Here is a 14391-nt window from a genome sequence, read left to right on the forward strand (position 1 = left end):
CATGACCGGTTTGGCATTGGGTCAGTAATGGTATGGGGTGGCATTTCTTTGGGGGGCCGCACAGCCCTCCATGTGCTTGCCAGAGGTAGCCTGACTGCCATTAGGTACCGAGATGAGATCCTCAGACCCCTTGTGAGACCATATGCTGGTGTGGTTGGACCTGGGTTCCTCCTAATGCAAGACAATGCTAGACCTCATGTGGCTGGAGTGTGTAAACAGTTCATGCAAGGCGAAGGCATTGATGCTATGGACTGGCCCGCCCATTCCCCAGACCTGAATCCAATTGAGCAAATCAGGGACATCATGTCTCGCTCCATCCACCAATGCCACGTTGCACCACAGACTGTCCAGGAGTTGGCGGATGCTTTAGTCCAGGTCTGGGACGAGATCCCTCAGGAGACCATCCGCCACCTCATCAGGAGCATGCCCAGGCATTGTAGGGAGGTCATACAGGCACGTGGAGGCCACACACACTACTGAGCCTCATTTTGACTTGTTTTAAGGACATTACATCAAAGTTGGATCAGCCTGTAGTGTGTTTTTCCACTTTAATTTTGAGCGCGACTCCAAATGCAGACCTCCATGGGTTAATACATTTGATTTCCATTGATAATTTTTGTGTGATTTTATTGTCAGCACATTCAACTATGTAAAGAACAAAGTATTTAATAAGAATATTTAATTCATTCAGATCTAGGATGTGTTATTTCAGTGTTCCCTTTATTTTTTGGAGCAGTGTATGTATATATATATATATATATATATATATATATATATACAAACAGAGAACCCAGCACTCACCAAAGTAAACTCACTTAGCCTCAACAATTCAATAAATAAATGATGGGGGTTTAGTTGGTGGATTGGCCAATGCACGGAAGCCTGTATACCGATTTTCAAGGTACCCCACCTTCATACAGGTCCTACACTATCACAGAGTCTTAAAACCTGACTACCACACTGCTGCATCATCTGCCTGCTAGATGTAATGTGTACCTGCCACAGACTTTATGGCTTTTAAAGGCACACTAGTCACCTATTGCACTGGCTCAAAGATGATTGCTAAAAAACAGCTGAGACAGGTTCAGGATAATAAAGTCCACACAGGGGTGCATGAGAAAGCTAGTGGCCACGGTTAATAAGAGCCAACCATAGATTAACCCCTTCATAAACACACAGAGTAAAAACCACAGCACTCACCGCACCAGAAGCAGGGCACAGCTATGCACTTACCACTCACAGGGTGGGGTGCATGTAACACTGCACTCTCCACCACAGAAGTGGGGTACACAGCTGTACTTACCACTCACAGGGCGGGGTGCATGTAGCCCATGACCACATCGCTCTAATAAATACAAACAGAGAACCCAGCACTCACCAAAGTAAACTCACTTAGCCTCAACAATTCAATAAATAAATGATGGGGGTTTAGTTGGTGGATTGGCCAATGCACGGAAGCCTGTATACCGATTTTCAAGGTACCCCACCTTCATACAGGTCCTACACTATCACAGAGTCTTAAAACCTGACTACCACACTGCTGCATCATCTGCCTGCTAGATGTAATGTGTACCTGCCACAGACTTTATGGCTTTTAAAGGCACACTAGTCACCTATTGCACTGGCTCAAAGATGATTGCTAAAAAACAGCTGAGACAGGTTCAGGATAATAAAGTCCACACAGGGGTGCATGAGAAAGCTAGTGGCCACGGTTAATAAGAGCCAACCATAGATTAACCCCTTCATATACACACAGAGTAAAAACCACAGCACTCAGGGCACAGCTATGCACTTACCACTCACAGGGTGGGGTGCATGTAACACTGCACTCTCCACCACAGAAGTGGGGTACACAGCTGTACTTACCACTCACAGGGCGGGGTGCATGTAGCCCATGACCACATCGCTCTAATAAATACAAACAGAGAACCCAGCACTCACCAAAGTAAACTCACTTAGCCTCAACAATTCAATAAATAAATGATGGGGGTTTAGTTGGTGGATTGGCCAATGCACGGAAGCCTGTATACCGATTTTCAAGGTACCCCACCTTCATACAGGTCCTACACTATCACAGAGTCTTAAAACCTGACTACCACACTGCTGCATCATCTGCCTGCTAGATGTAATGTGTACCTGCCACAGACTTTATGGCTTTTAAAGGCACACTAGTCACCTATTGCACTGGCTCAAAGATGATTGCTAAAAAAACAGCTGAGACAGGTTCAGGATAATAAAGTCCACACAGGGGTGCATGAGAAAGCTAGTGGCCACGGTTAATAAGAGCCAACCATAGATTAACCCCTTCATATACACACAGAGTAAAAACCACAGCACTCACCGCACCAGAAGCAGGGCACAGCTATGCACTTACCACTCACAGGGTGGGGTGCATGTAACACTGCACTCTCCACCACAGAAGTGGGGTACACAGCTGTACTTACCACTCACAGGGCGGGGTGCATGTAGCCCATGACCACATCGCTCTAATAAATACAAACAGAGAACCCAGCACTCACCAAAGTAAACTCACTTAGCCTCAACAATTCAATAAATAAATGATGGGGCTTCCGTGCATTGGCCAATCCACCAACTAAACCCCCATCATTTATTTATTGAATTGTTGAGGCTAAGTGAGTTTACTTTGGTGAGTGCTGGGTTCTCTGTTTGTATTTATTAGAGCGATGTGGTCATGGGCTACATGCACCCCGCCCTGTGAGTGGTAAGTACAGCTGTGTACCCCACTTCTGTGGTGGAGAGTGCAGTGTTACATGCACCCCACCCTGTGAGTGGTAAGTGCATAGCTGTGCCCTGCTTCTGGTGCGGTGAGTGCTGTGGTTTTTACTCTGTGTGTATATGAAGGGGTTAATCTATGGTTGGCTCTTATTAACCGTGGCCACTAGCTTTCTCATGCACCCCTGTGTGGACTTTATTATCCTGAACCTGTCTCAGCTGTTTTTTAGCAATCATCTTTGAGCCAGTGCAATAGGTGACTAGTGTGCCTTTAAAAGCCATAAAGTCTGTGGCAGGTACACATTACATCTAGCAGGCAGATGATGCAGCAGTGTGGTAGTCAGGTTTTAAGACTCTGTGATAGTGTAGGACCTGTATGAAGGTGGGGTACCTTGAAAATCGGTATACAGGCTTCCGTGCATTGGCCAATCCACCAACTAAACCCCCATCATTTATTTATTGAATTGTTGAGGCTAAGTGAGTTTACTTTGGTGAGTGCTGGGTTCTCTGTTTGTATTTATTAGAGCGATGTGGTCATGGGCTACATGCACCCCGCCCTGTGAGTGGTAAGTACAGCTGTGTACCCCACTTCTGTGGTGGAGAGTGCAGTGTTACATGCACCCCACCCTGTGAGTGGTAAGTGCATAGCTGTGCCCTGCTTCTGGTGCGGTGAGTGCTGTGGTTTTTACTCTGTGTGTATATGAAGGGGTTAATCTATGGTTGGCTCTTATTAACCGTGGCCACTAGCTTTCTCATGCACCCCTGTGTGGACTTTATTATCCTGAACCTGTCTCAGCTGTTTTTTAGCAATCATCTTTGAGCCAGTGCAATAGGTGACTAGTGTGCCTTTAAAAGCCATAAAGTCTGTGGCAGGTACACATTACATCTAGCAGGCAGATGATGCAGCAGTGTGGTAGTCAGGTTTTAAGACTCTGTGATAGTGTAGGACCTGTATGAAGGTGGGGTACCTTGAAAATCGGTATACAGGCTTCCGTGCATTGGCCAATCCACCAACTAAACCCCCATCATTTATTTATTGAATTGTTGAGGCTAAGTGAGTTTACTTTGGTGAGTGCTGGGTTCTCTGTTTGTATTTATTAGAGCGATGTGGTCATGGGCTACATGCACCCCGCCCTGTGAGTGGTAAGTACAGCTGTGTACCCCACTTCTGTGGTGGAGAGTGCAGTGTTACATGCACCCCACCCTGTGAGTGGTAAGTGCATAGCTGTGCCCTGCTTCTGGTGCAGTGAGTGCTGTGGTTTTTACTCTGTGTGTGTGTATATATATATATATATATATATATATATATATATATATATACACACATACACATTTGACATATCTAATTTTATTAAACTTAATTGAATAGGGATAAGTAATAGTTGGCTAAAATCATAAACCTGCTGTACAAAATCCATACACTATATTTTTATAGACCTATAGGTATGGGCAAAATTCCTTAACTATGCCCCCTGCCTGTTTCATTTCAACTATCCCCCAAATAATGTTTTTCAAAGTCTCATTTCTGGCCTCTCGCTAGTCTCACCTATTAATGTTTGGAGGTGAGGAAAGACCTAATTTCCTGCTGGAAAAAAAATGCATGGTAGGTTAGTTTACCTTAGAGGACATTTTATATTTCTTTGTGGGATGTTTTATTTATGGGCTTGAGATCTCCTAGCATAAATTTACTGGCATTAACAAGCCCTATTGGGACACACTCATCACACCCTAAATAATCAGAATCTGAGCATTGGAAATGTTTACTTAAGCTGCTCTGATAATTGGCCAGCGCATTTTTCGATTCAGCGTTGTTCTCATTTACAATCATCTGGTGCCTTTGCTTTTTGTTGGCACCATTTATTTCTCTTTTATGTGGTGTGTGGTGAAATGTTTAGTATTGGGACAGAGTGCACAGCAAAATACTTGTGTTGAATTAAATTTGTTATACTAACTACATGGCTATTCTTTTGCTTCCCTATATTCCCCAAATGTATAGCACATTTTCAACTATTGTTGGCAGTTTCTAATTTGATGTTTTGAGTTTCATGAATCCAATGAAAGTCTTACTTTGACATTGGGAGGTTAAAGCTAATGTAAGGATGTAAATATTGCATCAAGAAATTATTCATATACGTACACTGATACTGTATTTATGTAGCTCCTATTAGCTTTACTAATTAGACCTTTTGATTGGTTAGACCATACCTCCCAACATGACCTTCTCTCCAGGAGGGACAGAATGCTCTGCTCCTGGACTTCCCTCTTAAGGCCCATACACACTGGGCGATTTTGAGCTGAAAGTAACTCACTTTTGGTGTGCTGAGCTGCTTTGAGCTCAAAACCGCCCAGTTAGTAATATGCACAAGCGATGAGCTGTGCTTCATCGCTGGCGGCCGCCGTTCATCTACTGGTATTACCAGTAGATGAACGGCGGGGTGAATGGCTTTCCATAGCGTCCTGCTATGGAAAGCCATTCACCCCCGTTGACATCGCTGGGCAGGCGAGAAAAGCGCTCAGTGTGTATGCACTGAGCACTTTTCAGCCCAGCGATGTCAGCCAGCATCTCTGTGCATACACGCTGGGCAAAAACGCCCAGTGTGTATGCACCTTTAATGTATGCTTACCATCACCTGTGCTGAAACGCTCTTCTTATTCATTAACCTGCTCAAAACAGGTGATAGCAATCACAAATTAAGAGAAAAGTCCAGGCGCAGAACATTTTGTCCCTCCTAGAGAGGGTCATGTTGGGAGGTATGGGTTAGACCAATGCCTCTTACTCCACAGATGGATACTACAGGGTAATAGACTATGGGGCAAATGTAATAGGTTGCAGGATTCCAAAACTGTTCAGATTCTGATAAGTTACAGTCGCAGTCAGATTAAAACCAACCTGTTTTGCCTTACTAAATACTGGCACTTTAAATTTGCAGAAAGCACAAAAGTTACAGAATGCCAAAGCCTATTACATTTGCCCCTATGTGTTGCATTCCCAAAGATGGCTAACAAAGGCGAAAGATTATTATGTGCCTTTATTCCAAAGATGGATACCTTAGATGTGTGTGAAATAATGCTTGACTAGACACAGCCGTGATATGATGAATATATTTAATAACACACATCATACAGAAGCTCAGGAAAAAAAATCTAGAACATCTGGTGCACAATGAACTCCCATAATGCTTAACAACACCCACACTGCATCTGCACTGTACAATGTACATTCCCCCTTTTAAAGATGGAAAAACAATACAACAAAGAACAAGATTAACTCTAGTATGTGATTGGTCTAAGATGGGAAAAACAGAAATATAGACAGTGAAATACACAGCGCTAAGTAACAGTTCTGCTTGTTTATCATCAGTAACATGGACAATTTGTTAGAAGGTAATATTTCAGTGTCTACTATCGGTACCATTTTATACATCAAACCTGGATAAGGACCCGATTCTGCGTTGCACACAATCTGCATGCCATGCCCATGTTAACATAGTTGAGCGATTTTTGCAACTGTGCATGCGTGAAAGATCCTTCAATCTTGTACAGAGCATGCGTTACTCTGCGTGTATGCACATACTGAAGATGCTGTTTCAGTAGGGATAGACATCAGAAGTATGGGGGGGAAATGAAGGGCATTCCTGGGAGGTGGCTACTAGTGCATGTAGAAATGGTCTGTTCAGTGGGACTGTAATGGAAGCATCGCAGGTGTATCAGTGCAAGCAGCTGCATTCACAAACGCACAGTCGCAGGCATAGCAGGCCGCGGTAAGGCGGAGACACTGCACCTGCTATAGGGCAATCATTGATGGTGCGACTGACGGACACCCCGATTTATATTGTAAGCTTGCAGCAGGCCTCTCCTACCTCTATGTCTGTCTGTCTTTGCCCAGTTTTGTTCTATCACTGTTGTTCTAATTGTAAAGTGCAACGGAATATGCTGCGCTATATAAGAAACTGCTAATAAATAAATAATATATAAATAAATATTGCACGATGGGCTCTAAAATTTGGCATCTCAGTCTTCCACAAACGGACAACCGTCAATAGATGCTGCTGCTCAGTATCATGCCCTAAGTGTCTGTAACACTATAGCTGCATATACAGATTAGGGTGGTCAATCCCGGGCCATTCTTTCAATCCCGGGTATCGGGATTGAAAAATGGTCAATCCCGGGATACCCAGGATTGGCTTTTTTCCTGTGCGTCCGCCTGTCTCCCCCGCCCGCACCGCACACATACTGTAACTCACCAAACTACGGGGGCGGGCAGGTGGGACACTTCCTTCGGGCTCGGCAGCAGGTGACGGGCGGCTTTCCTTCGGGCTTGTCGGCGGGTGATCATGTCGATTGGCCACCCTTATACAGATGTAGCGTGCTGCAACATGACTTACTGCATGGCATGCCAGGTTGCGACTATTTGCAGATGGCGATTGCTCCATTAATTACTAAAAGAATGAATGAAGCAATTGCCGGCTGCAAATAGTCACAGACTGGCATGCCATGCAGCATGCTCTGATACAACATGCTGCACGCAGTAAGATGAGCATGGCTACATCTGTATCTATACATGAAACAATCAGGGGTGTAAAACCTTTTAAATATAATATTTTGTTAGAATTTTGGACACAAAAGAAAAAAAGGCTATAATTTCATTACTAACATATCAATATATTGTCTTAATATTTATCCAGAAGAACTGAAGCATTAAATAAAACAAATTGGGGCTCAAGAATTTTAAAAGGCTTTAACAACTCTATACAAATGTAAAAATATGCCTACTGCACATATGTGTGGTAATGTAGTCAGGTGTAGGGGCTTATTTTTTAATGACCACTAATCGTTTCTAACTGACAGGTATAAATTTAAATTGTTTACTGACTGTCGGTTAATACACTGACGTTTGCCGACCCTTACAAGGATGAATACTGGTACTGTTACTTCTGCTAATTAATGGACATTTCTGACTTAAGACTGAAACTATAGTATAAAAGTGAACCACAGACTTGATTTCAAATGATGGACAAAAGAGCTTAAAGTGAGATATCCAATAAATTATTTTTCATAACTTTAATATTAAATGTTCTTGACCCAATTTGTCTTTAACTGTGTTATATTTCCAAATATTTGTCTTCTGTGTAGATTATTGATCATGTTATTAATATTAATGAGCTCGTTCCATTTTCTAAATTTCCCCTATAAATGTAAGAACCATTTTCCCCTTAATCAAAGCCTTGTTTTCAGATTTACCTGTTCAGTTATATCAGTTATTCTTAAGCAGTTGGTCCTTGTAGTAAACTATACAATTACTAGCTGTAGAGTCTAGAGATGAGTACAATTTCTATTACCTCCTGGTACTAACCTGGAATTCCAGCATTGTTTTACCAATATTTGTCTCCAGCATATAATGGTAGGCGCCAATACTTGTACTGGGGTCATCTGCATCATTTACATTCCCCTACAGAAATAAAACAGTTACGTGTTACAAACAGTAACTGTAACGATGTGAAGTTACATACAGAATGTCCAAAAATATTGTTAATTCAGATTCAGTGTATAAAATATATTACTAGGTTGGCACCTTTGACCATTCAGTACTACAGTATGCTTAATATGTCAATAAGACAGAAGACAATTAACAATGATGACGTGAACAGTCAGTTAAATAAAATATGTGTATTTGATTATGTAACTATTACCACACATACATTTTATCTATTGATTCTGTAATTATTATTGTCAGACTAACCACATAACAATTAGTGAATGATATTCTTTTAGACTACACTGTCCATTTTCTGGGTGTGGTTCGTTTTATCGACAGTATCTAGGTCGACAATGTTTAGGTCGACCACTATAGGTCGACAGTCACTAGGTCGACATTGATGGAAGGTCGACAGGGTTTCTAGGTCGACATGTGCTAGGTCGACAGGTCTAAAGGTCGACATGAGGAATTTTTTATTTTTTTGGGTGTCGTTTTCTTCGTAGAGTGACCGGGATCCCAAATTAGTGCACCGCGTCCCCTCGCATGGTGCCTTCGCTCCGCTACCGCTTCGCTCGGCACACTTTACCGTTTCAAGCGTAGTCCACGTGGATCGTTAAGTATGAAAAAATCCCCCAAAAAAAACAAAATGTGAAAAACTCATGTCGACCTTTAGACCTGTCGACCTAGCACTTGTCGACCTAGAAACCCTGTCGACCTTCCATCCATGTCGACCTAGTGACTGTCGACCTATAGTGGTCGACCTAAACATTGTCGACCTAGACACTGTCGATCTTCAGACCGGATCCCCCATTTTCTACCTTATTGTCATTCATTTGATAAAGTCTTTAATTTTTATTTTAAAATGTCTCTCTCTGTTCTTAACATCTGGGAATTTGATGTTTTTGGAGTAAGGGACACATTACTGGTGCACCGGATTATCTAAAAAATAAATGAGGTCTTCACTATGATATATGGTGCGGTGAGCGTAAATGGCCTGATTCAGGAGATGTACACAAATGCAATCGCAGCTGTGATTGGGTATTGAGACACCTCAGATCCACCATTTGTGTATGAAGATGCAGACACTGCACACACATCGGTCGATAATCAACCTCCATAAAAACCCTATGATGGCGCAGCATGACTGTTACAAGTACGATGCCAGAGACATGTTTACTGAACACAGGATTGCAGTCGCAAGCTGTGACACCCCCCTGAAACGGACACAACATGCCTTCATTTGAGTTGCCACTACTCTTTTACTTCTCGTAAACACTCTCTGACCACCACTCACTTTGCAAATAAATCCTCCCTGTGACTGCCATCGCATCGCAAAAACATAGCGGCACGTGCAGTGCAACTCTGATACATAAATCCTTCCTGTGACCCCCTTCAAAAGACCATAATGGCACATGCAGTGCGACTGATACATAAATTGTATCATTTTGCACGGCTGCGATCAGCCACCCTGACATGCTGGGATACGCCCAGCACAGGGCTAGTCCGCCCCGCATATCTGGCCCTCCCCCCACCACACGGGTGCGATTCTATCGCACGGCGGCGATGCTATCACACACGGCGAGTAAGTCCCTGCCTGCGCAGCATTGCTGTGCTGGTAGGCAACTTTTCACCGCGTCCCTGGTCGCATCGGCTGCATGTGACGTCACGCAGCCGCCACTGCCCTCGCCCCTCGCAAGGTTCGGGCAAGCCTGCATTGTCCGGACCACACCCCCGAAACGGCGGCCGAACGCCACTGGCCTGCCCCCACCCGCCCAACGAACGCCTCTGCCTGTCGATCAGGCAGAGGCCACCACTGGACTGAGATGCCGATCGCATCTCTGGCATGCACATGTGCACTGCGGCACATGCGCAGTTGAGACCTGATCGCCTGCTGTGCGTAGTGATCGGGTCTGAATTAGCCCCATAATCCAACCAACTCCAAGCACTGAAATTGGGTTGAGTGAACGGAGCCTCTAATTATTGGAAACTTGATAAAACAAAACAAAAACAAAAAATCATGTTTAATGAAATCAGTATGATGACACAAACAATTTCTCAGACTGGAATTATGAACAATATAAATTTCTGCTATATAAAACATGGAGAAAGAGACTGCAAGTCAAAGTTCTTACTGTTCCAGCAAGATTATTTTATACAGCCTCCCAAAGTCATCCAGTATTGCCTTGATACTTCAGAAAGAATGCCAATGTCTAAAACATCAAATAGAATTTCATAGGAATGTTTTTTGGGACAGAGTTGAACACGCCCTGTTTATAAAAATATTTCAAATTACAACGAAATGGAAATAAAATGCAAACTGGCATTACTTGGATATACTTATATGGAATCATGCCGTGATGAAGGCCACTTCAAAATGTTGTTGACTGGTAATATTTGTAAACTTCCACTGTGTCATGTTGGATTACACTACTACTTATATTGCTGAATATATCCTAATTGTTTGACAACTCGTGTTTGTAACTCAAATCAACCAAAGATTTTTTTTTCCAATGAATTTTTCTATGTACTTTTTTCTCTATTTTGCACTATACAGTACAAAACAACATCGTCTCAGAAATCATCAAACAACCCTTCGCTTGACCCTTTCTAATTACCACCAAGTCTCTCTCTCCTCCTTTTCACCAAAATAAGTAACTCACAAGCTTCCTGTCCTTCACCTTCTCCCTAAACCACTCCAGTCTGACTTTGGGGGTAATTCCGAGTTGATCGCTCGCTGGCATTTTTCGCAGCGCAGCGAACAGGTTACTACTGCGCATGCATATGCACCGCAACGTCGTACGGGTACAAAGCGGATCGTTGCTGGGCGATAGATTTAACAAAGAATCCATTCGCACAGGAGATTGACAGGAAGAAGGCATTTATGGGTGTCAACTGACCGTTTTCTGTGAGTGTTTGGAAAAACGCAGGCGTGTCCAGGCGTTTGCAGGGCGGGTGTCTGACGTCAATTCCAGGACCGGACAGGCTGAAGTGATCGCAAGGGCTGAGTAAGTCCGGAGATGCAAAGAAACTGCACACGCGTTCGCACACTTGCAAAGCGAAATTACACTCCCCCATGGGCGGCGACTATGCATTTACACGGCTGCTAAAAGTAGCTAGCGAGCGATCAACTCGGAATGACCCCCTTCAATCCCATTCATTCTAGAGACTGCCCTTGCTAAAGTCATAGACAATCTTCTCTCTGTGAAGTCTAAGGGCTAAATGTACTGTACACTGCTTTTAAATGAAGCCACAACTGCTGCAGTTTAGGCAACTAGATTTAAAGCATTAACTATATTCACACAAAAAAAGCATCTTTTGAAGTGAATATAATAATTTCCCTTTAAAATCCAGCAGATGATACCACTGCAGATGTATAACAGTCCAAATGTATCCTCAACAAACTTGAATTTTTCAAAGGAGTGTCCTCAGTTGCTTTGGTTTTCATATAGACCTCTTCTCTGCGTGAAGATACTTGCAAAATTGTCACCGGGATATATAAAAAAGGAAAAAGAACGTATATAGTGTAATACTTCTTTAAAAAAAAAGTCACAATTTATTTTCCAATAAAACCAGAATATGGACATATTTTTCATCCAAATACATAAAATAAAATTTCCACCATAGACTTGCTGCAGATGCAGTGGCATACCCTCCAGCTGTACCTTTTTGGCAGGTACAGGACCTTTTTTTTTATGGTCTGTACCAATTTTTGGCTCTCCAAACTTACATTGAAAGTATTGGAAAGGCTGCGTTGCCACGCCACTGTACCCGTGGCCATGCCCCCTTTTAGAATTTGTAGCGATTTTTTTGTGTAAATTGTTGGAGGGTATGTTGCTGCAGATGCAGTGGGCCTATTTTGGGGTATGGAGCTGGAGCTGCAGCTCCATCAGCCCCATTGTTAATCCTGCTCTGGGAACACACAGCAGCCAAAGGGCAGAGCCTCCCGTTGGATGTAATCTGTGTGGGAGGGCGTTTCTCGCTTAATCAGCTGTGGACTGGGTGTGCTAGACCTGCTGCTAACCCAATAAGAGCTCCTAGCCACGCCCAGCGTTAGCCACACAGTTACAGAGTGACAGATCTGGGCAATTATATAGGAGATTGGTGGGTGGGTTCCACCAGATTCCATTTAGGCAGCTGTTTATCCACTAAGTGCCATTGTCTTATCCATATTTTTAAACTGTCTTTTACCACTGCAGATATGGCAGCTTTGAAAAAGCTCTGCATAGTAAATTTAACCCTAAGGGTCAGTTCTCTCTGCTCATTCATCTGGACCACACTGCTGCTACTAAGACCCGCCTCCTCTCTCTATACCCATGGTAGTCCCACAAGGATATATCCTACATTCTTCTTATTGTATACCCAGGGCCGGTTCTTGCCCTTTTGCGCCCCGGGCGGGAAATAGGGGCGTGTTTTCATACAGGGGGCGTGGTCAGTTACGCCCCCTGTACAGTAGAGTAGCGCCACTTCTCTCCTCGGATCTGCCATAGACAGACACTACAGGTCAATTATGACCCCTAGCGTCTGTCAGTCCCACAATGCTGTGCGGTGCGCGATGACGTCATTGCGCACCGCACAGCAAAGGTCCTCTCCACGAAGGGAAACTAGACGCGTAGCGTCTAGTTCCCTTCACAGCGGGGAACCAGGGGGACACAGCGGGCCGCGGGGGGCACAGCAGTAGCGGATCTTGCCCGGCACCCTCCGGATGATGCCGGCGCCCTCCGGAAGGTGGCGCCCCAGGCACAAGTCCTGCTTGCCCGTGGCAAGATCCGCTACTGTGTATACCTCCTCACAAATCAACTGTTTTGGTCCGTCTAGTGCCACCTCTATGCTGATGACACACCAGCACATATTATGAACCACTTGTGATTGGCTATTTGTGAAGTCTACACTGATATAGACTGGTGCTTATTCATCGCTGGGGCATAGATTATGACTTTGTGATCATGTTTAAGCAAAAAATAAATATGTATGTTTTTTTACATAAGTTGGGGAATTGTTTCTGCTGTATTAGAAATTGTTTAAATGAATTTATGTCTAAAAGTTAGTGATGTGCACCGGAAATTTTTCGGGTTTTTTGTGTTTTGGTTTTGGATTCGGGTCCGCGGCCGTGTTTTGGATTCGGACGCGTTTTGGCAAAACCTCCCTGAAATTTTTTTGTCGGATTCGGGTGTGTTTTGGATTCGGGTGTTTTTTTACAAAAAACCCTCAAAAACAGCTTAAATCATAGAATTTGGGGGTCATTTTGATCCCATAGTATTATTAACCTCAATAACCATAATTTCGACTCATTTTCAGTCTATTCTGAACACCTCAAAATATTATTTTTAGTCCTAAAATTTGCACGAGGTCGCTGGATGGCTAAGCTAAGCGACACAAGTGGCTGACACAAACACCTGGCCCATCTAGGAGTGGCACTGCAGTGTCAGGAAGGACGGCACTTCAAAAAAATTGTCCCCAAACAGCACATGATGCAAAGAAAAAAAGAGGTGCACCAAGGTCGCTGGATGGCTAAGCTAAGCGACACAAGTGGCCGACACAAACACCTGGCCCATCTAGGAGTGGCACTGCAGTGTCAGGCAGGATGGCACTTCAAAAAAATAGTCCCCAAACAGCACATGATGCAAAGAAAAATGAAAGAAAAAAGAGGTGCAAGATGGAATTGTCCTTGGGCCCTCCCACCCACCCTTATGTTGTATAAACTGGACATGCACACTTTAACGAACCCATCATTTCAGCGACAGGGTCTGCCACATGACTGTGACTGAAATGACTGGTTGGTTTGGGCCCCCACCAAAAAAGAAGCAATCAATCTCTCCTTGCACAAACTGGCTCTACAGAGGCAAGATGTCCACCTCATCATCCTCCTCCGATTCCTCACCCCTTTCACTGTGTACATCCCCCTCCTCACAGATTATTAATTCGTCCCCACTGGAATCCACCATCTCAAGTCCCTGTGTAGTTTCTGGAGGCAATTGCTGGTGAATGTCTCCACGGAGGAATTGATTATAATTCATTTTGATGAACATCATCTTCTCCACATTTTCTGGAAGTAACCTCGTACGCAGATTGCTGACAAGGTGAGCGGCTGCACTAAACACTCTTTCGGAGTACACACTGGAGGGTGGACAACTTAGGTAAAATACAGCCAGTTTGTGCAAGGGCCTCCAAATTGCCTCTTTTTC

The 14391-nt window shown here is 43.8% G+C and overlaps 1 protein-coding gene across 1 annotated transcript in view; it reads right to left on the reverse strand.

Annotated features, from left to right (window-relative positions):
* LIX1 (limb and CNS expressed 1) overlaps positions 1-14391 on the reverse strand; it is a 278166-nt gene that overhangs the window by 112096 nt on the left and 151679 nt on the right. The window contains exon 4 of the mRNA XM_063964057.1: positions 8087-8182. Coding sequence (XP_063820127.1) covers positions 8087-8182 — 96 coding nt within the window. The remainder of the gene's footprint in view (positions 1-8086; positions 8183-14391) is intronic.

This window comes from Pseudophryne corroboree, chromosome 1, assembly GCF_028390025.1.
Source record: "Pseudophryne corroboree isolate aPseCor3 chromosome 1, aPseCor3.hap2, whole genome shotgun sequence".
In the NCBI taxonomy this organism is placed as follows: domain Eukaryota; kingdom Metazoa; phylum Chordata; class Amphibia; order Anura; family Myobatrachidae; genus Pseudophryne; species Pseudophryne corroboree.